Here is a 27015-nt window from a genome sequence, read left to right as displayed (position 1 = left end):
ACAGAAGAGGAGGAATGAGTCTGGAGCTTCCACAGGGCTCATATTTTCAGTCTGCTGTGTAAAGAAATGTATATATTTACAGCAGAGGAAGCTCCAGGGTGACAAAGTGAGGGAAAGTATAGAACGAGGTCATGTTTTAGGAAGTGTAACAGGAATAAAAACACTTGAAAAAGTAGAGCATGTGCACTTATTTCATAAACTCGGAACATGAGAAAGAGTTAAGCAGATTTTGGCTACATTTTGTTCCTTTTCCAGATTTTCATCTTAGCTGTGCAGATGTTTCACAAACCCTGCATCTAATTATTAGTCTAATTAGATAAATAAAATAAAGCAGGTTAAATAAAAGCGTGATGGAGGGTGTGTAATGCCACTGGCTCTTTGCAGATCTGATCTCTTATTTGTACTTGTTGCGTGCGTCAGTCTCATAATGTGTAACTTATTTGCATTTGTTGGGTGTGTGAAGCACTTTGGAGTTGCATTACACTGCATGACAGATGCTGCACTAATAAAGTTTGATTGAAACTGTGATTGAATTACTTGTAAAGCGGTGGGTAGGACTCTGAAGAGCAGAGGGTTATAAATCACCATCATTATGCTGGGGAAGGCCCCCCCTGGAGCACCGCGGACCCCACCTTGGGACCCGAGTAATGATCTGCTCTGATTTATTCCCAGCCCTGGCGCGTCCATGGCAGACAGGTGGCGCTGGTTCGCCGGTGTTGATGGGTCGGCCAGTCGGGAGGAACAGAAGTTTGTTATGTGCTGTGTTTTTACGCAGGCGCAGATCACGCTGTTTGTCCAGTTCTCGCTGGTTGACTTTTACCTGTGAGGTAGACTAGTTTCGCTTCGCCGGTGGGAATAATCAGCAGCGACCGCCGCCGGGTCAAGTCCGGTCCAGAGGTGGTGAGACTTCCCTCCCCCCCCCTCTCGGCCCCTTGTGACTCAGGGGTCCCCACTGCGGAGCGTCGGACGGGATTTCTCCGGGATTTTAGAGTCGGTGCGCAACAGCGAGCGAAGCAGGAGGCAGGTGCACGGGAGAGGACAGGACAGGAGGAGGAAGAGGAGGAGGGCTGCTTGTATTTCCGCGACTCCTGCCGTTCACATAGGGCTGGATGATTGGAAATCAACTGGTTGGCTGCTCGGTGGTCGATCTGTGGTAGTTTCATTAGTATGCGGCTGGAGTCCCCCCCTGCTGCCGACATCCAGCCCGAGGACTGATCGGCAGCCCTGAAGTCTCCTCCGTGCCTCCTGAGTGACTCCTCGCCCCGGGGAGGAGGTGGAGGTGGTGAAGGAGGCAGCAGTGACAGGACCCCGGCTGCAGTGACTGTTGTGCGGAGCAGTTTTCACGGACGCGGCGCGGACCTCCTCTCATCGTGGATCAAGAAGATGATGGGCTTTCTGCGCCGGACGTTCAGCCGCCGCTCCCTGAGCCGCTTCCAGCAGAGGGAGAGGGATGAGCGGGACGGTAAAGGAGGAGGAGGGGGAGCAGGAGGGGTATCCGGGAACCCCCTGCTCCTGGCCCACCAGCAGCAGGTCGTCCACGCTCCCGCCGTGGTCACCGGGGGGTCGTCGGTTCACATCCCGGCCGCTGGGACGGCGAGGACCACCATCACCTGTCGGGTCCTGCTGTTGGACGGCTCTGATGTCAATGTGGAATTGGCCGTGAGTGGCTCAAGTGGCAAGGCACATCAGTTGTGTATTCCCCCCACCTCCTTTGTCGTGTCTTTGTGGATCTTCCTGGGGGTCCAAGCAAAATAAATAAATAAATAAGAAACGCGAGGCAGCTTTCCTGTCCTGAAAATGAACGAGCCTGGAGTCAGAGCCGTTTGCAGGTCCAACGCCAGCCTCTTAAACGATCAGAGCACAGTAGTAGTTAGAGGACGTGTAAAACTGAGTACTTATTACAGCCTTTTACCACTCTGTTTGTCTAAAAGGCATGCAGGACAAATTAGGACCCGGGCAATTAGTCTTGCTGATTAATCCATGAGGGGGAGAGCAAGATTTTTTTTATATATATCTCCCCTCAGTTTAATTAACTGCCCAAATAAACGTGAAGACACTTTAATTTCTTTTCTGGCTCCTGGTGACTTCTATTGGATTTAGACTTCACAGGGGTCAAGGAAATGAGAAGCTCTGAGACCTCATGTTGGAATGTGGGGCATTGTTTTTGGCACTTTTAACTACACAATACAAAAAACATGACCACAGAATAACATTGTCGTTAGTTGTGCCCTCGGTTCAAACTGAAAACAGTGCGCTCTGCACTTCTTTGGATTTTGGCACAAACCCTTTTACCAAAGTTTCAGTGCCTGTAGTGTGTGTGTGCGTATCTGTGAGCACGTCTCTTCTTATACAGTGAGTGGTTGCAGCTCCAGATGGTGTTATGATCATCCGATTCATCGCATTGCTTCCCCATTCTGACTGTTGGGAACTAACTCAGACCTGAAGCTGCCCCCTCCTGTTTGCTCTTTTGCACGTCTTCCTTTCACTTTCTTTTCTCTCTATTTGCTTGTATCTGATCTTCCTCAAGCAATCTCCGCTTTCCCCCACCTCCCCTCCCCTGAGCCATTCTCCCTCCTAATCTCCTTTTACACTCCCTCTGCTGCCTGCTCCCTTGCTCATCATTTTACTCTTTCACACTCTGCCTCCTCACTCTTCTCCTGTTCTTTCCCTCCTGTGCATCCTCCAACTCCTTCTGTCTCTCTCCATCCATCACCTTCTTCTCTTTTCTCTCTATTCCCCGACTCCCTGATCTGATTTACCACTGTGGGGACTCTGTGTCACAGACGAGTGCTACGAGCTGTGCGAGGGGGTAGGTGGGATGATGAGCGAGCGTGTGGGCCCTTGTGTGCGTAAGTGGCTTCTCATAAGATGTTTTCATTTTCAAGGTTGCGTGTGTCAGCGAAGCTGTTGCGTGCGTGCGTCACCTCCGAAACGCTCGGCCATTGCATTGTGGCGTGGAGAGCCTTTCTCTCGTCCTGCAGCGAGATTACAGCTCCAACACAAAGCCGCCACTTCTGCCAAGGCATTACAGTTGAAAATGACACATGGCTCGACGAGCTGCCGGCTTAGTCACAGGTGTGTTGGAACAAGTTTGTTCATGTGCTCTTGTTGTTCCTACAAGTGCACTGAACGGGGCTGAAATTCAACTAATAAGGCCTTTCAGTGTGTCACCTGAAACTGAGCGTAGGCCCGGAGACAACAGGAAGAACGAGCTGTTCACCTCGCTGCGTGTGACTCTGCGAGGCGCGTGATTGCGCGTCCTCTTGATGGAGGTCACAATCAGCCCCTGTAAACGACGCACGCTGCAGAGAGAATGGGCAGGAGCGATTTCTTTCTGTCCCCAATCCTTTAATACCACTGATTTCCTCACTCATTCATACACCCACCAGGAAGTTTAGGCTGGTTATCAGGATCCAAAGTACAAGGCAGTCATCTTCCTACACACCCACTGTGTTTTATGTGGGTCAGACCAGGGTTAGGTCTTCATCAGGGGATGCTCGTAAAATGCTCTGATAAATTTAACGGCAAACGGCTGCAGTTTGTGCTTAAGTGCACCGACTCGTTGTCTTGGTTGTGTGTTTATAGGAAAGGCCTCAATAAGGGCCTTTCCCTGTGGGGCTTGTCCTTCTCATTTTGACCTGGACACACACACACACACCCACTTACACGTCCAGTAAAAGTCATTTCTCCTCCCAATGTGATCACCAGGCCTCTTTCTAATTCACTTTTAAGCCTGTGCTAACAGGTTGACGCCCCCAACTCAATTTTAAAAGCTCAATCCATCCACCGTGGAAGATCCGCTCACCACGACAGGAGAGATAGTGTAAGAAATAACTAATTTCTCCTCCTGTGTTCTACTTTTGCTTTTCCCAGAGCAAGTCCAAAGGCCAGGACCTTTTCGACCAGATCATGTATCACATAGATTTGGTTGAGACAGACTACTTTGGATTGCAGTTCATGGACACGGATCAAGTTTCAGTGAGTAACAAGCTCTCACGTCCATCAATGTGGAAAGCAAGCTGATGAAAATCATTCTCACCTCTCTATTCTTTCTGTCACTCTCTCTCTCTTAGCACTGGTTGGATATGTCCAAGCTTATAAAGAAGCAGATCCGAGGTAAGCTCAGGTCGCCTCGGGCTGTTTTTCTAATTAGGACTATTTGCATGTGTGTAGGAAAATGTGCAGTGCGTTGTATGCGCATGTGGTAGCAGGTGAGTGGGGAGCAGGTGGAGCATTATCAAATGTTGACACAGTGATTACTATGTGCATTAGAAGCCGTAGCCTTGTTTGCTCACTGGCTTGTAACAGGGGGCCGAATGGTTCACGGGAGGTGGGGAGATGGATGTTGTACCTGTCGGCCGGTCGTTTATTCACAGGGTGGTAGGTCTGTAGCCTGAAAGTAACTCTGATCAATGTGGAAGGGAAGCAGGGAAGAAATATGAAAGTAGGTTAAAGTAAATTGGGAGATGAAAAGATTTCGGACCTCGTGGCAGTGATGGATGCAGCAGATGAAAAGTCGACGAGACTAAACGTATGAAATAAATTCTGAGAAATGTTATTTGATTGAATTATTCTCCGGCCTCGGCTCTTTCTGTCACACTCACATATCTTTTAATCTTTCTCTCAGACGGTCCGCCGTACAAGCTGTTCTTCAGGGTGAAGTTTTACTCTTCAGAGCCAAACAACCTGCGTGAGGAATTTACAAGGTAAAAATACACACACACACACACACACACACGGTTTTCTCTTGAGCCTGGTGTAAAGGTCCAAAGGGGACGTGGGGCTAATTACTTTGCTGCTATGGGCAGATTTAAATCAAGGACAGAGACTTGTTAAAACAAATTATGTGTCAGACATGAGGAGCGCCTTTGATACATCAATTGATTTATGTTGTCTTCAGGCGAGAGTCTCACTTGTTTGTTTTGCGGTTTTGTTCGCCAACAGGTATCTGTTTGTGTTGCAGCTTCGACAAGACATTCTGTCTGACAAGTAAGTTTCATCGTCACAGTTTATGCACACAAATAATTCCAAATAAACCCAGGACGCGTACACACACACACACACACACACGACATATTAAGCACACCTCGTTAGTGTCAGGTTGGGATCCCCATGGCACGGATTCAACAAGGCCCTGGAAACATACCTCAGAGATTTTTGCTCCATATTGACATGATGGCATCACACATTCTGCAGATTTGATATAAAGCTCCTGTTCCACCACATCTCAAAGGTGCTCTGTTGGATTGAGATCTGGTGACTGATAATCTTTGTGACATGGTGTGTAATCCTGGTCGAACCAGAGGATGAGTACAGTGTTGTCAAAAAATGATGGATACGGTCAATGAGAATGAACCATTAATACAAAGCAGGATGGATCCATAATTTCATGTTGTTCATGCCAAATTCTGACCCAACCATCAGTCCGAACCTCGCAGCAGACTCATCGGACCAGGCCACACTTTTTGTGGGAGCCTGAAAAGGATTATAACCTCGGTTTTCTGATCTTAAGTGACAGAAATCACATCTGGTGCAGTCTTCTGTTGCTGTACGCCATCTGCTTCAAGGTTCGATGTGTTGTGCATTCAGAGATGCTCGCCTGCATATCCTCTTAGTTATTGGAGTTACTGTTGCCTTCTAGTCAGCTCAAACTAGTCTCACCATTCTCCTCTGCTCTGAAAGTCACTGAAGTCACATTTCTTCCCCATTCTGATGCTCAGTTTGAACTTCAGCAGGTCTTTCCCTAAGTGCGCTGAGTTGCTGCCATGTGATTACTTGCAAGCAGTTTAACAGGTTTACCTACTAAGGCATTGTTTTCTTTACACAGGAACAGCTGAATATTTTGTGAATTCTTTCTTTATTGTAGAGAAGGTGAGAAAAACTGTTGCCACTCCTTTTTCGGTTAGCTCAGCTCATTGTTAAGTCACAAGTCATTTGTAGGCACTTCCTCTCCATTTATGAGGACATCCGGCTCTCATCAGCAGCATTAAAACTGGAGTAAACACACTCACCTGTAGCGGCACGCACACAGGTCACCTACACTGGAGTTTGGGAGACTTGTGCACAGTGGCATCTGCTTCTGAGTCACAAACACAGACCTGCCTGCACAAACACACACTTCAGACAGTGTGTTCCCCATCTCCCTCCTCCTGCCTCTATCTGGGCCATGGATCCCTGGAGTCCAGCTCTATTATATAGCTCAAGATCAAGAACAGCAGAGGGCTGCTTATTTTAGCAAAAGGGTTGCGCCTCTCCTCCTTGACATGTTCACACACACACAGCGTAGGGTATTCATCCACTTTTATGTCTCTCTGACACATGATAACGAGTACACATCGCACCATCGGCAGGACAGTGGTTTTGATTTCATGCAGTGTGTCACTCGCACTAAAAACCGCTCACCATCAGCATCTCTCTCTCTCTCCAGGTTGAAATGTCCGTATGACGTGGCTGTAGAGCTTGCGGCATTTTGTTTACAAAGTAAGTAGACTTTGGAACCTCACTCTCAGTGTTTATTTATACTCTTAAGCAGAGATTTATGTTCTCCAAGAACCTCATAAGTTATTCCTCATAGTGTTAACAGTTTTCCAAACCCTGGCGTAACCTGTTAGATTGATTTGGACTGAGTGCAAAGCCATTAATATCCATTTATTTCACTGTGATAGGAAAACTGCTATATATTTGTGGCATAATGCACTTGTGTTTACTTTGACATACATGATATGCATCAGCAGAAGCCCTGAGAACAGTACTACACTAAGCTCCGAATGATTTTAATAATAATAATAATGATGATGATGATGGATTGCATTTATATAGCGCTTTTCGAGACCCTCAAAGCGCTTTACAGTTCCACTATTCATTCACTCTCACATTCACACACTGGTGGAGGCAAGCTACAGTCGTAGCCACAGCTGCCCTGGGGCAGACTGACAGAGGCGCCTCTGGCCATCACCAGTAGGCGGTAGGTGAAGTGTCTTGCCCAAGGACGCAACAACCAAGACAGACAGAGCTGGTGATCGAACCGGCTTCCAAACCCCCTGAACGGTCGGCCCCATGGTTCAATGTGAGATTTTGTGGCTTCTCACATTAAATAAGTCCCTCCAGATGCCTGTCCTCTCATCTCAAATGCCAAAGCTTTTTTACAGAAGCTAATAACCTCAAATATTTCATGCTACACCTACACAAGGGCAAAGAGTGGTTGGAGCAGTTTGACCAAAATTACTGCGACTGTGTGCGACAAACTTGTGATTTTATTGCTTTTCAAACGGTCGCTTCAAAGACGGGGCTTAATCTATGACCACTCGTAGTCAGTCGCTGTCTTCAAAGCGACTGTGGTGCGTCTGGAGGACAATTAAACTGCAATAAGATGCAGTCACTCTGCTAAATTCAGTATATTCGAGTACATACAGTCATTTTGTGATAATGCATTGAAACAAAAATGGCAAAAGTCAATTTGCTGCAATCTGTTGTCGTCTAGTTCCACAAAAATTCACATTAAGTCCAACGAGAACCTCAAGAATGTGAAACAGCCGTCCCTCTGCCAATAGTGACGTCCCATTATTAAAAAGAAACTGAGCTCATCAGCTCAGAGTGACTCAGATTGATTGCAGCGTGTTTGTAATTTGGCTTTTTATAAATTAGACGTCTGTTAGTCAAAAGAGCTTGCAAAGAAAAGCGTCTGGACTTCTTTAAGTTGTTTGAAGACGTTTCACCTCTCATCCGAGAAGCTTCTTCAGTTCTAAGGTCTTCAAGCAACTTAAAGAAGTCCAGACGCTTTTCTTTGCAAGCTCTTTTGACTACGATGACCTGGATGACTGAGAACCTTCACAGACATAGACGTCTGTTACTTAATTAGGAATCGGTCTTAGTCAGACTACAATTGTTTGGAGACAGATTGCCTCCCACCTGTGCAGTCACCCTGCAATCTAAAGTGGTCTCCACACCTTCATGCAATTGATTACTGATAAGCCAAAAAAAAAAAAAAAAAAATCAGTGCGGTTACCAGGCAACCACTATTTTTTTTCTCTCATCACAATGAGGTTAACGTCCTAATTTTACCCTCATGGGAGCCAGCCAAGCTAAGTAAAGTCAGTTAATATTAGTGTTGATGAGCGCTCTCAAAAAAGACTAATCAGCAAACTGTGGAGTAATGTTTATGGAGTAATCCACAGTGTAACAGCACCACAGGCATACCAGGGTCATTTTAGGTAAGAATATTTGTATATGTTCATATGTTTGCATCTGTGCGTCATTACTTTGTAAAATAAATCAAAAAACTTTTTAAATTTGAATCAATTTGCAGGGTAATTAATAATATTATGGCACAATGTATATGCTTTTATATTTTGGTTTCTAATACTCCAAACTGGCAGGCGGCACATACGTCTGTTTAAAAATGAAAAGACTAAGAAGGCTATTAAAAATGGTGTTTAAATGCTAATAATTCCAAAATAAAATACTCAATATACACTTTTTATTGATAAAATAACCAAAATGTATAAATACTAACAGTTTAAAAGCTGTTGAGATAATTAAAACTATGTTGTCCAGCAGTTTGTATGTTCACAAATGCCAGGGTGGCACAACCATAAACATTTTATTTTGAAGTAATAGTAGTGAAAGTGATATTTAATTACACAGAGGACCCCTTGGACTCTATGTGGCTGTCTGAAAAGGCTTGTAGCTCTCTCTTAAACTGGATAAGAAACGTATCTCTTATGCAGGCTGGTGCACTTTCCAAGTCAGGTGGCACAACCAATGTAAAAATAAATGAATAAATCTTTATTTCTTTTAAAAATGGTGCTTTTGCTTCCAAATGCAAAAGTTAATATAGGTGTCCAAGCAACAGCCTATTTAAACTGAAAATGGTTCCAAAAGTCAGGCGGCAAAACCAGTAAGTCGAGTGCTGCAGCTGCAAGAAATGCCATGTAATTAAATGATTGATTTTATTTAAAGCTCTAAAATTAGATTTCTTATTAGTTATATTTAAAAGATGATACTTTATAGAATCAACTTGTGTAAGTCATGATCAGACTAAGTGATTTTAAACAGGAATGATGCACTTGGACACAAAAATATGCATTTCATGATCCAGAACCTCCAAAATTAAAGTCCCAAATTTTTGTAAGAGGGGAAAAAAACAGCTGCAGTGTGTTATGGGTGTTCAATGAAAATCAAACTAAAGGAAATTATCATCATAAATGAACTGGAACTGCTCAGAGGAGGCGATGGCTGTTGTGTTTGTGTGGCACATCCTGTCTACCACATCATGCCTGAGGCGTGATGTCCTTGGCTCCATGAAAAAAAAAACACGCAAATGTTTCTGAGGTGTCTGAGATTTTTTTTCTTGTAAATACTTTTGGTTTTCTTGGGTTTTGTTTTTTTTTCTTTGTTGTTATTGTTGTTGTTTTTTACTGGGATGGTCATACAATTAAGTGAAAGTCACACCTCTAATTTACTCAGTAATGGCAATAAAGCCAGTGTCTATATAAAGCTTACTAAAAAATGGTCACTGCAAAAATTTCTGGCACAACTTCACCTACTTCCAAGGTGCAATAATCACCTTGGAAGTAGTCACTACAAGCTACTGGCCAAACCAGACCAGCTGAGTCTGTAGCAATTTATTGTGTTGTTGCTTTCTATTGATTAAATAAAGCTTTGTTTGTAAGCGAAGGTCTGAATGCTGCTCACCTGATGTGCGTCTGTGCATGTGTACTTGAATTATCTGTATGCAGGCGAGCTGGGAGACTGCGACCCCTTGGAGCACTCTCCCGAACTGGTGTCGGAGTTTCGTTTCACTCCCAGACAGAGCGCGGCGATGGAGGCAGACATCTTCAACCAGTGGCTGACTCTTAGGTGAGGAGCCTGCTGTGTTTCTAGTCATCTTAAATTTGGGATCTTCTAAAACTAAAACCCAGGACACATAAACATTTTTTTTGCACCAGTTACCACAATACGTCTGCTGTGTCAAAGCAGCTTACTGGAGGGCGTCCAGTTGACCTGAGCTGGTTTCTCTCCTCGTCGGATGGAACAAGTGGGGCAAAAAGTTGAGCACTGAGCAGCAAAGGAAGTCATTCTGCTGCAGCCTTTCAGCACCAATGTTTTCACTGACCGGGTGTCTCATTTCACCGTCCCTCTGTGCTCTCCTCCTCGGCCGGGCTATCGCTGGTCTGCGTGAAGGATTATGGGATTAATTCCCGGAGGGTCTTGATTGATTCCGGGCAGTATTTAACCCAGCAGTGCACTGATTGCTCCCATCTCGGATTAGATTACATACGCGTACGCCGCGCTTCACTGGGCCGACTTAGCCACGCAAGGACAGACCGAGTTCACTGAGTCATGCCTACACACAAAGACTGAATCAGGATGCAGACAGACAGTTACTCACTGAGCGTCTCCCTCAGAACTAACACCAATCTCCAGCAGAGGTCACGCGGCAAGCGTCGATTTTGACGTTTTTTTTCTTCTTTTTTCGACTGAGCTGCCAAATATAGTGGCCGGGGCTTCAGGTGATGGAGCGAGCAGTATTTTTGTTGTGAAAACTCACCGTGTTGTCTGCTTTTATTTCCTCAGGGGAAAAAGCCCTTCTCAAGCAGAGATTTCTTTTCTCAACAAATGCAAGTGGCTGGAACTTTACGGAGTAGATATGCACTTTGTCAAGGTGCGTGAGAGAGTTTTATTATCACCAGTGTTGTTTTTTGTGTGACACTGAAGTTCAGGTGTGTTAGAAATAAATGTGTGCTCGTTCGTCCGCAGGGCAAAGATGGAGGAGAATATGCACTGGGTCTCACTCCAACTGGCATCTTGGTTTATGAGGGCGTCAGCAAAATCGGGCTTTTCTTTTGGTAAGAGCACAACTCTCATCTTGTGTGTCCTGAAACGTGCTCATTTACATTTCTTATGTAAATGATTTTAACACAAAAATGTAAGAAAACACAAGCAGTGAATGTGAATGTAGGAACACCGTACATTTCCAAAATAACCTTACTGATACAATAATGAAAAAACAAAACTGTCGTCATAAGTAATAATTCTTGTGTCACTTATTTGTGTCACTTGTGTCATTGCAAATTTAGATTAGGAGAATTTGGTAGTTTAAACTCACCTGAGTGAAATAAGATGGTTTGAGGTGTCACCCTAGGCTCTGGAAATCCATGAAGGACCACTTGTTTGTTTTTTCAAATTGTCAGAGAGCAAATACCTAACAACTAAAAACAATCCAGTAATTGCTCACAGTACTGTGCCCAAGTCTTGAGTCACTCCTCATTTCTCTGTGTTTGGATAGAAAAATGGGAAATATGTGCTGCTGTTTATTGAAACACTTGCAAACATCATCGGAAGTACAGTTTTCGAGGCAAAAACAGAGTCTGGACAATTCTGTTGCAGAATTATAGAAACGTCAGTGTTTGGTATGATCGATGGGGGGAGACGGGGGACAAAAGATGCCTAAAGATACCATTTAAAATTGGTCCTTCAGAATAAACCAGTGTTTTGACTCTGATGTTAAGACACAACACTGGTTCATTCCTTGAGTGAGGTGCCGCTGTTATGCTTGAATGACTCATAGGTCAGTGTTGAGTGGATTAGCAAATAACAGAAAAGCATTCCTCTGAAAATTGTCAGGAACAAGAACTGGACTGAAAATAAGTGAAGAAGAGGCCAATGTCCAAAGAAAACCCCTGAAAGACCTTCAGAAAGACCTGGAGAACTATTACTCACCACTGCTTTGGAAGCAAAATGTATATATATTAAAAAAAAGAGCTGACTCAAGACTTTTGCACAGAACTGTTTGAAAATAATGAAACTGGAAAAGGGAATCTCACAAACAGCTGATGTTTTAATATGTAGCGACATGTTGAATGAATGTAACTGAAAAATAAACAGAAACAAGAGTTTGTTCACGAAAATTAATTATTTATCTCTTCTGGCAGGTAAAAAAAAAAAAAAGAAGCAGTACCTGTTTAAACTCTTACTTCTTCTGTCTGCTGCTATTCCTCTGCTAATTGAATTTGAGTTTCTTTTTTTTTTTTTGAACCACGTGTTTCTGGAGAGGCATGTGTCAACATTTACAACCTAGAGCCAATCAAAATGTGGCATAAGTGATAAAACATAAAGTGGGGCACAGGCTCAGCCTGGGTGGAGGGTGGGGACCGTGCAAACTTTGAAGGAAGGGCATGCCAGGAAAAAAGAGAGCTACTGAGAGCTGAGTATTTGTTCGCCAAGGGGCAGGACGAGGTATGGGAAGTGAAAAGAAATCCAAAATCACTCTGCGAGGAGCCGATGTTTCATACTGCGTGCTCTCGTCACCTGTCCCACTCAAACTGTTTGTCTCTTTGTGTGTTTGTCATTCATCCGTGCGTGTGTGTGTGTGTGTGTGTTGCACAGGCCCAAAATCACTCGGCTGGACTTCAAAAGGAGTCGACTCACGTTGGTGGTGGTGGAGGACGACGATCAGGTTTGTGTCTTCACGTTGCATGCCGTGCCCGCGCGCGGTCATCTCTCAGGCGACTAACAGGTTATTATGGTTATTCTCTGTTGTGAAGGGTCGGGAGCAGGAGCACACCTTCGTGTTCGAGCTGGCCAGCGCCAGGAGCTGCAAACACCTGTGGAAGTGTGCCGTGGAAAGTCACGCTTTCTTTCGCCTGCGCCAGCCAACGGCGGGCAGGGCCGGCCACAGTGACTTCACGCGACTCGGGTCCCGCTTCAGATTCAGGTAGAGAGCAGCGACGGCGTCTCGCCACATCTGAGCAGCGTCTAATTGACTTGCTGAAGGGGGATAATAGAAGCTGGCACTCGCAGGTAGTTGTGGCCAGCACTCGTTAGCAGCATATGTGGAATAATGTGTCACATAAAACAGAGCCTTTGTATCTATGGTTACAGGGTATCTATGGTTACACGGATGTGTTCCTATGGTGACTGAGATATTCCCTTTATATTGTTTGTTTTCTTGCAACTATTATCAGACATGGTCGAAGCAAATTCTCTCACTTGAAGGGCACTTCCTGTCATTTGTCGGAGCAGCTAAATCACAGCATTGTAAAAGCACTCTGTGGATTAAAAAAAAACACTTGTGTAACAGGTGGTGGAAGTAAAAGCAGGAACACTGGAACTGTGTGTATTGCAGTCTGACATAACAATCATACTGGTGCCAACTTCTCTAACGAAAACTCTGTCTTCATTCAGAGTTTTTGTTAGAGAAGTTTTAAGATAAGTATGTTAGAAAGTTTGTCAGTTTAAAAGACTTTAGGCATACTGCAAAACCAACCCAAGGCTTTCTAAAGCCAAAGTCGTTCACGCTTTTCATTTATTAAATACAAAACTGAAGCAGAAAGTCCCACGAACAAGCAGTCAAGCGAGTCTCTGTAAACGCAGCACTGTGCATAAAAACAACTCTAAATTCTAAACAATTGATGAAAACTTTTGGAAAATTCACACCAAAAGGAATAATCATCTAGAAACTCCATTTAAGTCTCCTCTGATGAACTCCATGAATTCGGTCAGACTGCAGCTCAGTGGCACTTTGACATTAGTGTCGATGCTTTTAGTAATAATCATTTCCACTCTTCACCCGCATCTGCTGTGTGTTTGTCTCAGTGGGAAAACAGAGTACCAGGCCACTCACGGAGGCAGACTGAGGAGGGCCAGCACATTCGAGAGAAGGCCGAGCAGACGCTACCCGTCCCGCACACAGTCGCTGGGCAAAAGTGAGTTTTATCTGCTCATACAAAAGACGACCGAGTATCAGCGCCTGATTTGTGTTTTATGTGGCTGCGAGCGTTGTTATGAAGGCTCTGCGCTGTTTTAGTTCAGCGTGTTTTCGGCTTTAAAATGTAAAAATTGCTGCAGAGAGTAACTGTTGAACATATTGTTTTATTTTTCAGAGGAAAGGAAAAGTGGACCCCCCCGCCCCTTTTTCTTTTTCTTTTTTTTTCAAGGGCTGTTCTTTTTAAAAAATGTCCAATGCTAAGTGATAATTTGACAAGTTCAATAGACTTAAAAGCAGCCCTGGTTTCTTTTCTAAAGAAAGTGCTGAGAAACTCTAGGTTGTTAGATTTAAGCGTCACCTTTTTTACTTTGTCAAAGGCACCTGCTGTACTCTTCACTCCTCCATAATTCCCACCTTCTGTGAGCTGCAGAGGCTTCAAAGGTCCAGCAGCCTGCAGCTCACTTTAATCTATCCCACATAAATGATCAAATGCACACTGCAAACTGTATTTACCTTGAGACTGTCAGTATTGACGTCCAAACACCTTTTATGTATTGGATTTGGATTCGTCACGCAGCCCCGGAATACGAATGAACCGAGAGTTGAGTGTTGGTAATAGCTCAGCATTGGAGTAATAACATGTCTGCAGAGAGTCTGGACTGAACGGCACAGTTAGACCAGAGAGGGCATTTGAAAAAGTGCACACAGACTCGCAGATAAACTGCAGAGCTGCTTTTGACTTCTGTATTTTTCTGCTCTAATTGACCTTGTGTCTCTCTCTCCGTCAGTTGCGATTTCTCCAGCCAAGCCTCCACACATCAGGTGAAACAGACACAGACATAAATAATGCACGCATGCACTTTCAGATTATTGCATTCATTCCTCCTCCTCTAACCTTGACCTTAATCCACCTAATGGCCTGGCTAATCTTAACACAGAAACAGCCCTTTGTAAAAGAGAAGTTGTTGCTTTTGAGAGGGTTTGCTTGTGCAGTGCACTCGAAAGTAATATATATGCACCTGCTTTAAAAATAAGTTATGATACACATCTGATATCACTGCTTTTTCCTCCACAGCTCTCACGCCAGCCCCAATCCAAGTCTGCATCAGGTAAGCGACCTCAGTTAACCCACTTTTCAAAATGTAACACAAGCAGCAGAGAGCGGTGTGCTTTATCCCAGTAGCGACGCTTAATTTGAGCATCTCTTCGATCCTCTCCAGTACCAACACAACATTCCCATTGGTCACGAGCCCTGGCATCCACCCCACCCCACGCTCACTTCCTCAGTTTACCTGCAGCCCTCCAGTCATACATCACCTCACAGGTAAGAGACAAAGGACAGGATTGTTAAAGAGCTTCAGGATGTGTCCACATGCTCTGTTTTTCATCACATTTCATGTCCCTCTTATACCTCATATGTCTGTTTGTCTTCCCGTGTGTCTCGTCTGCCTCCATCCGTGTGTGCGTCCCTTCATCAACCGTTCAGGCCTTCCTTTGAGGCTGAGAGTCCGGTGTCCATCGTTCCCCCCGTCCCGGAGCGAAAGAGCAGCATCGCCAAAGGATCCGTGGCTGTGGTTAACAGGGATAAGGTCATGACCGAACTTTGACCTCCCTCTTAACCCAGGAATCTATTTCAAAACTCACAGGCACAGACTGGCAACACCCAAAGAGAGACGCTCCGGTGACGGAGCTGTCTCCGTTCATCCTCATGAAATGTCCCACGTCTTCATCCATTTGTCACGTCATCTCATGTGTTTCAGTGTCTGCATACTAGACAAAAAGCAAAAAAAACACACACCCCCATCAAGTGCAAAGGACTTTATCAAGCAGGATAGAGGTTTATAATGTTCAAGGGGGTCACGTGGAGGGAGAGCTGTGCAAAGACATCGGGTAAGGGGACTGGGTGGGTGAATGTTGAAGTTATTTATTGTGGTTACGGAGCGGTGACACAGATCACGAAGGCGATCGAGGTAAAGAGCCTCAACACCTCTGATCGTTACAGTTTACTCATTCTGCGAGTCATAGCTCAGTTTATATCATCACATCCTTTTAGACACAGGTTGCCTTCATCTTAATAATAAAGCTGCAATCACAGGCTGAGAGTCCACTCAAAACACTCAGATTTTTTTCCGTATTATTTCCCTGTGATGTCATTGAGAGTGGATGTTCCTGCCTGCTGGTGAAACCTCCCGATTGGTGGGGGCCATTGCAGGTTGTGCACAAATGATTGGGGAAATAATACAGAGTGAAACGGATAAGTACGATTTTTGCAGGAAAAGAGTTTGCTCATGCTAATTTACTGATGTTTAAATAAATAAATTATTATTATTCTTTTTTTAATTGATTGCTTGAAAAACATAAGATTAGAGAGAGATGAGCTAAACAGCCTTATTCCAACAGGATAAACTGAGGAGCTGCACCAAGGTCCAGCATAAGATACATAAGGGTTATTTTCAACTCTAAGTGACGCAAAGCTACAGTAGTAAAATCAAAGAATAACATTATGAAGCTGGAAATGGGCATAATTGCTCCTCTGTAAAGATAAAACAAGAATGTGGTGCATTTTAAAGTCTCTTTGAGGATACTTTCAAATAATGTTCAAAGCATCTTCTAGAAAAATCAAGATTGTGCCTGAAAATTTAGTTTATTTTCATATGAAAATAATCACGTGCTTAGTTTTCTGTGCACTCACAGGGACGTTCAAACAAGAAGTTCTTGAAGGTAACTTTAGGTGCTGTACTAGGTGGCAATTTGCTAAAATATAAATAAACTAAAGGCCAAAAAACAAGCTAAGAATTGTTGAAATAAGATGATATATTTTAATTTTGTTGCACTTTAATATTGTTATTATTTAATTATGGCTCTAAATGCCCAGTCGACGTAGCTCTTATACTTCTCAAACACTCTGTTCTTTCCATTCAAACATTCAGCATCATATTTAAGGATAAATACAAAGATAGGACCGGGTGTGACACGTTTGTGCCTTGCTTTGCTTGTGGATGTTTTATGTGATTACGGTTGCTCAAATCTCAAATCTGCCTTTAAGAGTGCTTTTGTGTTTGTTTCTTTGTTCGTTTGCAGTAAATCGTGTGGCATCTAAATTATTTAAACTCACTTTTGAAATAAAGTGTTGTGAGTGCTGAATAAAGTGATTCTGAACAGGTGGAAGGGGTCCAGTCCTGCACTTAGTGAATGCCGGGTTAGGGATTAAGCTGCTTTGTGTATAATTTATGGTTTTCAGTGTGAACTTAGAAACATGAAGCTGAATCTTGCATTTGTGGTGTTGTGCTTTCAGAGTGAATGTTTTTTTTTGTTTTTTGAATAAACATTATATTAATGTTACATCAGGTTATGGATTTGCTAAATTAACCAAGTGTTTACAGAAGATGTGGCCGGTGTGTTGCTGTTCTAGTGTGTCGCCTTTTACTTTCGATGTTTACTCCAATCACATTATGCCTTTAGGACTGTTGCCGTATTGCTTCTGAAATAAAGGGTTTATGAGTGAAATGCAGAAATTGCAAAGCCCATTCCTTCATTGTCTTACACCAGAGGTGTCAAACATAAGGCCCGGGATCAGAATCGGCCCGCAAACGAATTCAGTCTGGCCCACTGGATGGCTTTGGAAAATGTAATAAGAGCGTAAATTTTAGACTTTTAACTGTATTTTTTATAAGCTTTACAGCTTTTCCCACTGATAAATACCTCCACATGGTTCTTTGTACTTTACTAATGAAGTAACACAAATGATTCAATAACAGATTTAACAGAAATTACATGTAATTTTACACACATTTTAGGTCCAAAGCAGTGTTTCTTTACCATGTAGAAAAGCAAATGCACTGTTGAAATTGCACTTCTGGTTTTGTGTTACTCAGTCAGCTCAGCATCCACACAGGGAGGGTTACATTGCTGTGAAAAACTCACATCACGAGCTTGGATTTATTACACGATAATTACTTATTTGCGGTACTTACACTTTTTGTCATATTTAAGTGGGATTTTGTTTGGGGGGGGGGTTGTTTGTGTTTTGATTGCATGTGTCATCTTCAGTTTCCCGCTGAGTGGGCTCGCTTCAGATCATCAGTTTAGCGTCGAGGAGAACGAGAACTCGTATTCTGGCAAGATCCATCACCGCCACCGTCGGCACACACACAGCCAGGACACGCTCTGCCACACACACACCAAGAACAGTGAGTACTGTCAGCCTGAGGCTGGGCTGCACAAATCTGTGGTGTGTCTAGACGCCACGCTGATGCTTCTTTTCATGCTCGGTGCCGCCTGTTTGTCCGCTCTTTTTGTTTTTGAGGTTCACTTTGAGGACTTTGAGATGTAATGTTTCCACTACAACGTGACGTAGTTTGATTTCAACTTTGTAAAAACAGATTTAAAGATGCACGTGATATGACTGATATACCTTTACCTTTATACTGACTGTGTTGTTTCAAAGCTGGATGATCCGAAATAAAGAATATGGTCCCACTGTCACTAAGTGCTTGCTCACAGGGTTTTTTTTCTCTGTATTAATTCACCATAATCTTCCCAGGAGTGGATGTTCCTGCAAAAATTTACCCCAAGGTCCAATGCTCAGACAAGTACAAAAAAATCCAAAGAGCTACATCTCAGACTCTACAGGCCTCAGTTAGCATGTTAAATATTTAAGTTCATGACAGCAAGTCTACAAGACTCCTGGAATAACGTCCTTTGGACACACGAGACCAAAGTGGAGATATTTGGTGAAAACACTTTGAACTTACTCCTCAGTGGTGAAGGAGGGATGATTCTGGTTGCTTTTAAATGTGTCTAAAGCAGTTTTAAATTGGGTTTCTGCTTTTGAGAACATAATTCAGTTGCCTTTTGCTGTAGTGAGCTAGGATACAAGTAAAGTAAACGTGGTTAAACACTGCTAATTTTTCTTGTGTTTGCACTCTTCATTTAAGTGCAGTTGTTTAAGGGCATTGTTTGTAAGTCGAGAAGCATCTGCAAACACATTAATATGGATTTAAAGTATCTCACGGTTCTCAAACTTGCTTTGACCTGCCAACTTTCAAACACCAAAAAGCCCCCACCCAGCCAAAATTGCTGTTAATCATTTATAATATCATCAAATTCTGGTGAAATTAAAGACAGTCAAACTCTTGTGCCAGCGTAAATTGAATTATAAACCTTTTTAGATTATAGTCATTTTCCATCCCTGCTTTGTCAAACCGTCTGTGGTGTCTTTACAGTAAAAACGTGACTTGTTTGTTTTTTCTCATTACAATTTGTCTCAATCAGAACGTCAAGCGCCCCCCTTCCCTGCAGATGAGTTTGACATCTCTCAGTCGCTGCTCAAGGCTTTGGAGTCTGAAAGCGATTCTCCTCCCTGGCCTTCGCTGCACATCAACATCGACAACAAGGTCAGTCACGTTTCCCACACGATGTTTACTCACTGAGATTTAGTCTCCTCACCTCTCCTTGTTCTCCCGGCAGGGAGAGGAGAAGCAGCTGTCTGAAAAGTCTCTGCACCCTCCTGCTTCCCCAGCCATGCTCCCCGACCACCTCAAATGTAACATCCTCAAGGCCCAGATGGAGGCAGCCTTCAGAGTGAGTACCAAATAACGCTCTCCTTTGGCTATTTGACCTACATCCTGTGCACGTGGCGGTGTCACTAACAGCATATCTATCCATTTCTTCTCCACAATAAAGAAAGAAGCCCCAACAACACCCAGAGGGAAGAGCTCAACTGAGACCCTGAATGAGAGGCCAGTAGCTCATCCGCTCTTTAACATGTTTAGACCTCTTTCTGAAAACACAACTTACCCTCCTGAGTAACTGCTCTCATTTCCAGGTATCAGAGCTCCTCCCAAGACTCGGCGGCATCCAGTCTGACAGCAGAAAAGACACCCCACAGGCAAGATCACAACCTGACGCCAGAGAGGCTCCAGCCCAAAGCCAACCCGAGCACCAACCGCAGAAAACGGCTGGTCCGGCAGTTCAGCTTGTGAGTACAGATCGCCTGCTGTGAGTGGAAAATGAACACTCCACAGAGTACTTGAAGCAGCAGCCGTGCTATCTCTGCTCTTTGATAGTGACATCTTGTTCAGAGCGATCTGTAGGTCGTGTAAGCCACTTATAGTCTCTCCATTTGTTGCTTATCAGTAACCACGAAGATGAAGATAATCTCCCTGAAGCACTCGCAGCCATCTCCTCCCAAAGTACAGCAAAGTCGGGCTCTAGCAGCTCATTGGACAGACAGATACAGCCGTCAATCTACCCACAGGTAACACACATCTTCACACATGCGCACACACACACTTTAAAAACCCTTTAAAACGGGTCTTGGTGTAGTACACTATGCTCCACTTATGGGGGGATTATTTCCACACCTCTCTGCATTATCTGTAATTGTGTGTGTCTGTCTGTCTGTGTGGTGTGTGTGTGTGTGTGTGTCTACACTGATGTGTATTGCAGGGGGATAATATGCCAGCACTGGAGCTGGGTAGTCCATGCTGTCCCTCTCCTTCGCCCTCCCCTCATCTCTCCCCTTCTTACTACCGTAGCTCCATTCCTCACCTGGTTCCTTACCTTGCTGCCCATAACGACAGGTAAACGCACCTCCTCGCTCTTATCTCTTGGACACTTTTATACAGCGCTGGTTTGCTCAAGTGCTGTATTGAAGCCTCAGGCTCTTGTTTGACGCTTGCACATGAAAAACAATCCCCTGTTTCAGTTAGTAGCTGATGCTAAACCGTGAGGCCAAAGTGAACAACCGTGTGACGCAGACAGGAGGATTTTCAGAGTGAGATTTGGGAAAACTGGCTAATATTGAAAATCTTATTTCCAGCATGTCAAAGCAGTAAACAAGAGCTGTCCGAGACTGCGTACCTCCACCAGTGCTGAAATGACCCTCCACACCATGCATGAATTGAGCCCCTGGATCCAAAAGAATGTCTGGATCCAGACTAGTTTTTGATATTATCTTGAAAATATCAAGACAATATCTCACTATTTTTCCTGCTACAGTATGATTACAGTTATCCTCAGAAGTTTACATCCACTCATCACGAGAATGGATGTCATGATAATTTGGGGCTTTTAATTTCTTTGAGCTGTTGTTTTTCCAAAGTGGAATGAGCATACGGCATACAGCACAAGTTTGAATTTATTATTTTCTCTAATCCACACAGACTTACTTAAATCTTGTAATAAGCGGTGCCGACGGTTCAACAATGTCTTTCAACTTCACAAGGCCAAGACCTTTTAACTTGTCCTTATTGCTCGTGATTGACTGCAACTGGTAGTTTCATTGATTTATTGGATGGCACTCATTAGACTAATACTCAGAACAACTCAGTAAGAATCTGAGGAGAAGAATGGTAGATTTAAAGAAGTTGTGAAGGTCTCTTGGAGCCTATTCTAAAAAACTGCAGATTTCAGGATCATTGGTTCAAACAGCTGTACACAAGAACAAGTTATTCGGATGCGTCTCCATTTTGCAAAGGTCTGGAATAAGTGGTGTTAGCAGTAGCTATTCCCCTGCCAGTGGTACCATCGTGAAGTGGATGGAATAATGAAGAAGGTGGACTACCTCCAAAACTTTTACCTCAAACCAACAGCTAGACAGTTTGAACACGGTTGTTTGTTCCAACAGGACAATGATCCCAAACACACATCAAAACTAGTTTGGAATGGATAAAGCAGGCCAACATTAAGCGTCTGGTACGGCGTTCCCAAAGTCCTGACCTCAACCCGATTGAATATTCGCAGACTAGATCTGTTCCAGGAAATGAACTCTATGGATTCTGCCAAGAAGAGTGATTAAATATCGAGCTGGAATTATGCCAGGAGCTTGTTGAGGCTGCCAAAAATGTCCGGTCGAGATGCAACTTGCTAAATGGAAATTTAACCAAATATTAGTGGGTACATTTGAGCCTCTATGTATACTGTGGACTCTGTGTAGATTAAGAAAATCCAAAAGCAAATTTAAACTTGTGCATCCAATTCCCCAAATATGCTGTACAATCATTGCACCCTGGAAAACAAACAGTTCTAAGAAACCATTAAAAGCCCCGAATTACAGTGACATCACAAAAGACAAACACACACACAAAATCACCCACATATTTATTTATCAGGGTGTAAATTGCAACCTTAAACCAATAATAAGCAAATGACACTGATTTATTTTTTTTAACAGCTGCAGCAGAAGCTGAGCGTAACGAACAATATCTGCATTTCAGTCAATGAAGTTTGAGATGGCCCCTTCAGTACAGCTTAAAAAATAAACACGTGCACCCTAGAACTGAAAACGAGCCTCCACTGGTTAAGTTAACTTTTGGGGCAGTTCACTTTCGTGCTACTTTAATCTTCTACATTTATTTGGCAGCCGGGCTGCTTTGACCACTTTATAAAACATAATGCAGTGTAATAAAATCACATCAGCGATTCCAAAACCAATAAGATGATTTGATCTGATGGAAATAGCTGCTCATTTCTTTAGGACGTGACAGAGAAGCTTGAAGGCTGAGCTACACATTCAGTAAAAACTCACTTAAGTCTAATTTTCTGACTTCATCTGTTTGCCCATATATACAAATTCCATAATAAACAGCAACATGGCGAGACAACCAGCATCACACTCTTCTCCAAAGTCCACGTTACTCAGGGTATGTTACGCTCTAAGCAGTCCCACCATGGACTCAAGCAAGTAGGAACTATAATTGCTTTTCACGGGGTGCTACAATAATCAACTTAAAAGTTACACATAAAATTATAAAGAGCTAATTAAATAATCAATCACATAATAAACTCAATTACGCAACGACATTAAATAATATTGCACAACTTAATATGCACCGCAAATTAATATAACCTAGAAAAATTAAATTAGAAGTGCAGTAACTAATCACACTGGAGACAAAAAGTTGATAAACTATAATGAGAAGTCCCATCAGAAGCAGTCGCAGCCTCTGGCTTCACTGAAAGTCACATGACTTGTGGCGACGTTAGCCTTTTATGAACGTGCTGATTAGACATTTAGCTCATTAGTCATTCCCTGCAGCCTTTAGATGACATGAAGTTCATGTTATCTAACACGATTTACACCCACTGGCCACTTTGTTGGGTACACCTTTTCTTCTGCACATTAACAAAATATCTAATCAGCCAATCACGTGGCAGCATTTGGACATGTTAAAGATGACCTCTTGAAGTTCAAACCGAGCCCCCAAATGGAGAAGTGACTTAGAAGGTGGCATGGTTGTTGGTAACAGGCTGGTCTGAGTGTTCCAGTAACTGCAGATCTTCTGGGAGTTTCCCACACAGTCATCTCTATGATTTAAAGAGTGAAAAAGAGGAAATTCTCTGGGTGAAAACGTCCTGCTGATAGAAGTCAAAGGAGAATGGCCAGACTGCTTTTAGCTGTGGGAAGGAAACAGTTACTCAAATAACCACATGTTCCAACCAAGAAAAGCATCTCTGAAAACGCAACACCTCGAACTTTGAAGCAGTTGGGCTACAGCGGCAGAAGACTACACCAGGTTCCACTCAGCTAAGAACAGGAAAGTGAGGCTCCTGTTCACACAGGCTCAAATAGAAGATTGGAAAATAGAAGATTGAAAAAATGTTGCTGGTCTATTTCTGACAACAGCATGAAAACATTCACATCATTGGTATCTGTGCATCATTTAAACACCACAGCCTGAAGATTGTTGCTACTGTGTCTGTCCGCTTCCAGCACGATAGCGCACCACAGCTCAAATCATCTCAAACCGGTTTCTTAAACATGACGATGAGTTTGCTGCACTTGAATGACCTCCACAATCACTAGATCTCAGTTCAGTAGAGCAGCTTTTTAATGTGATGGAACGGGATAATCACGTCATGGATGCAAAGCTGGCAAATCTGCAGAAATAGTGCAATGCTATCATGTCATGTGGGCCTAAAAATCTCTGAGGAATGTTTCCAGCATCTTGTTGTTCTGTGCCATGAAGAATTAAAGCAGCTCTGAAGGTAGAAAACTGGTGCTAGCAAGGTGTACCTAACAAAGCATCAGATGAGTGTAAGATCTGTGTATGACCAGCTTAAATTGCCAGACAACTTCTTATCCTGTAGCTGCTGTTCTTTGTCTTTGTAACGCAGACTTTGTGTTGTTTCTGTCATAGTTACTGTTGTAAAATGTTTGTTTTTTTTAATTTTCTGTTATGAAAATTATATTTCACCTTGTTGCAGAAACAAAAGTTCAAGTTTAGAGCTGTTAAATCGTATGTTCGTGTCTGCAGCGGAGAAGAAATTAGGGTGGACAGAGAGAAGATCCTGAGAGCGCTCCTGATGACAGAGCTCTGAGACCTCGACCCGTCAGACGGAAGCTAAGAAGTCCCAAAGTCACTGGTGTCAGTCAGCATTTGTATACTTGCATTGCACATTTAGCAGTTATAAATCTATATTTGCATAAAGGCGGTTGTTATATTTGCTTAACTGTTATTTTAGAAAGAAGGCTCTTTGTAATAACTGAACTGAACCTGTACAAAAAAGTGAAATGGAAACAAGTGGATTCACTCACATGCATTACAGACGAGCTACAGACTGTATTCCTGGTGCTGCCTGCATGATTAATGTTTCCCTAAACGATTATCGGATTTTGCTTTGGACTTCTGTTTATGTGTGAGTTCATCCTCATTGTCTTCATCGCCGTGTCCGTGCTGATGCCTAAACTGTGTTTCAGACAGCGACTGTTGAAGCTTTGATCTCCATGTAAAAAGCACCCCTGAAATGAAAGTCACTCACTTTCAAATCAGTTTGTTCAAAATGTAAATACTCATTGATATCCTGAGAACAGAGCAGGCGTTGTAAATGCTTACCTCAGTACTGTAATTCCTATATCAGATATCCATTTTTTTACACGCAAAAAACATCAGCAGCGTCTGTGGTTTTAAAGAAAATCCTGAACAGTGTGAGTTGAAAGTGAAAACTGAATATATCGACACCTCAGTCTCCGTGTGCCCACCAGGAGGCGCCAAAGCTCCTGTGGCAGCAGCCTTGATCTTGTGTTACAGGTGTTCATGAAAAACCTCTCTTGCGTCCCTTTGCTGTGTTTTTAACATGCAGCTCAAAACCAAATCTGGCCTCAGAGGTCAGACCCTTGGAAATATTTAATTACTGCGCAAAAAACAAAAACTTCACTTCAGCCCTTCTTTGTCACAATCCGAGGCAGCACATGATCTGCACCTGTACTGTATGTTGCTGATTGAGTTTTCCTACCTTGGACTGGATCTCAATAAAGGCCACATCATCGGTTTGACAACTCTGCAGCAGCATCTTTGTTTCTTTTCTTCCTTCCTGACATGGGAATGTGGCTCGGCCTCGCCCTGCCTGCCGGTTTGTTAGGTATGTGCCTCTCACCCTCCCTGCGACGGAACAAAAGATGTGTGCTGTGCGGGACTTTAGAGAGGTATCTGCCAGTGCGGTGAGTCAGCCTGTTAATTGTACCTCTGTTTTGTGTTAGATAATTCATCTTCAAGGTGAGATGCAGCACAGCAGAAAGAGGGAGGGAGAGAAGAACTGCTTCGAAGTGAATCTGCTGTAAATGATTCAGTTTTTTAAAAATGGGGGAAGCCTGCGCAGACTTCGGCATTTGGCCCTCCCACTGGTTTTGAAACAACTGCAAAATCGTCCTTCATAATTTCTCAGCTCAACCTGCATTACAAGCTTAAATTCGTTGTGGAATTTGTTTTTCTCACAAAGCTGCACAGTAGCAGAGGAGGGGCGAGCAAACACCGCAGTTATGGTGACCACAACAAATGGGATCTTCTGCTTTTCTGGGAATTGATATTTGAGAAATTAACAGGCACAGGAACAGTTAAAGGAACAGAGGTGTTTCTACCATTTTTTTAAATGGGCTCAGTCTTTTAAGATTGATTAACATTTAAGCATTAATAAAACAATGATTAACGTTTTTTACATTCTAAAAACTGTGTGCCCTCTTGCACATCTATAGATGATAAAATACTCCTACTTCGATTACAGGGCTTGGTTCCCTCACAAACAAGAAGTTTTACACATGAACAGGACAAATCTAACCTTTTAACAGCTGAGCAGCTGAAGGAAGCCAATCCGGTTGTTCAGTCTGACGTCACTAGCCGTGTCTGGGCCTAAACTCCGCTGCAGGTCCATATATCAAACGATCACTGTGGCATTACTGAGAGTTGAAAAACTGTCTAAAGTCTTTCATCTTTAATAAAATGATCAGCGTTCTGCTCTACCAGGTGTAACAATTGAGTTTAACATCCAGGCATCCATGAAAACGGAATTTATGACATTTAACGGAGTTAGAAGTTAGCAGGGAGTTAGCTCGCTAGCTTCTATCTAAATACAATATAGCATGTCCTGACTGCGGGGTTTTGGAAACAAATTAAAACGTACAGCTCTGTTATCACTTCCAGCATAAATGAAGACAGAAAACTAAACAGCAGTAACGTTTGTAGGGTTACTGAAGTTGGGCTAGCTGGTATATAATGATGTGCTGCGTGACCGCTAGCGACACAGCTACGTTAGCATAATATAAACAAGCTAACTTTTTTTTTCCACTCGATAAAAGTTACCGTGAGTGTTCTCGGTGGTCAGGAACAAATGTAATCGCATGGCAGGATGCTGTAAAAGGACCAAACTTCAGCCAGGAGAACAACTGAGATAATCCATCCACAATACGAGGTTAGTCATTCATATACTGCTGCATGGGCTGGGCTGTAGTTACATCCTAAGGTTTTAAAAACTGAGCTTAAATAAATGATTAGCGGTAATAAAAGCCGAGGGAGGTCAACAGTGATCACTGACTGTTTTAGGAGCTTTTTGAGATCAAATAGAAGAAAATACATAACATTAAACATGTTAACAACACAAAAGCCATATTAAACGCAGACTACTTTAGACCCGGAAGTAGGATTCGTCGCGTCATCACTGAACAACCGGATCACGTAAGCTAAAGTGACAGCCACGCCTTTAAAAACCAATATTAAGTGGAGTTTGAATGGTCTCCTGTTAACCACAAAGACAATGTGGTTAAGAAACAAACACCTGAAACTATATAAAACACGTAGACGCTTTTGTTCTGTCATTAAACCCTTTGTTAGACTGCATCGGGGAATAAAAGAAGATAAAGACACTAGGCAGCTTGTTACAGTTAACTGTCACTACATACAAAAAGCTGTTCACTCTTTAATTCACTTCAGTTTGTTTCTGTGTTATTTTTAATCTTCATTAACTATGTTGTACATGTATGTGTGTCAGAGGCAAGATTCTGGAAAGTCAGTACAGGTTTTACAATAAAAACA

General features: G+C 43.1%; 1 protein-coding gene across 2 annotated transcripts; it reads left to right on the top strand.

Annotated features, from left to right (window-relative positions):
- Window positions 1–688: 688 nt before the first annotated feature.
- On the top strand, window positions 689–25791 carry epb41l4b (erythrocyte membrane protein band 4.1 like 4B). Of its 2 annotated transcripts, XM_085473770.1 has the most exons (23): window positions 690–1659; window positions 3874–3978; window positions 4074–4116; window positions 4628–4706; window positions 4945–4989; window positions 6428–6480; window positions 9738–9858; window positions 10576–10663; window positions 10759–10847; window positions 12388–12457; window positions 12546–12715; window positions 13597–13706; window positions 14497–14530; window positions 14784–14817; window positions 14929–15032; window positions 17759–17898; window positions 18983–19104; window positions 19178–19291; window positions 19394–19449; window positions 19536–19688; window positions 19847–19967; window positions 20159–20292; window positions 23968–25791. In XM_085473770.1, the coding sequence occupies exons 1-23, from the start codon at window positions 1384–1386 to the stop codon at window positions 24029–24031; spliced, it is 2325 nt and encodes a 774-aa protein (XP_085329896.1). In that variant the 5' UTR covers window positions 690–1383; the 3' UTR covers window positions 24032–25791. The 2 variants fall into 2 exon arrangements, with proteins under 2 accessions (XP_085329897.1, XP_085329896.1); XM_085473771.1 differs by lacking the exon at window positions 20159–20292 and having other exon boundaries at window positions 689–1659.
- Window positions 25792–27015: the final 1224 nt, after the last annotated feature.

This window comes from Copadichromis virginalis, linkage group LG11 (assembly GCF_057382275.1).
Source record: "Copadichromis virginalis isolate Kocher_CV1m ecotype Utaka linkage group LG11, C_Virginalis_male_GT1.1, whole genome shotgun sequence".
NCBI lineage: Eukaryota > Metazoa > Chordata > Actinopteri > Cichliformes > Cichlidae > Copadichromis > Copadichromis virginalis.
The sequence above is the reverse complement of the archived record's forward strand: the minus strand, read 5'-3'. Positions and strand labels throughout refer to the sequence as shown.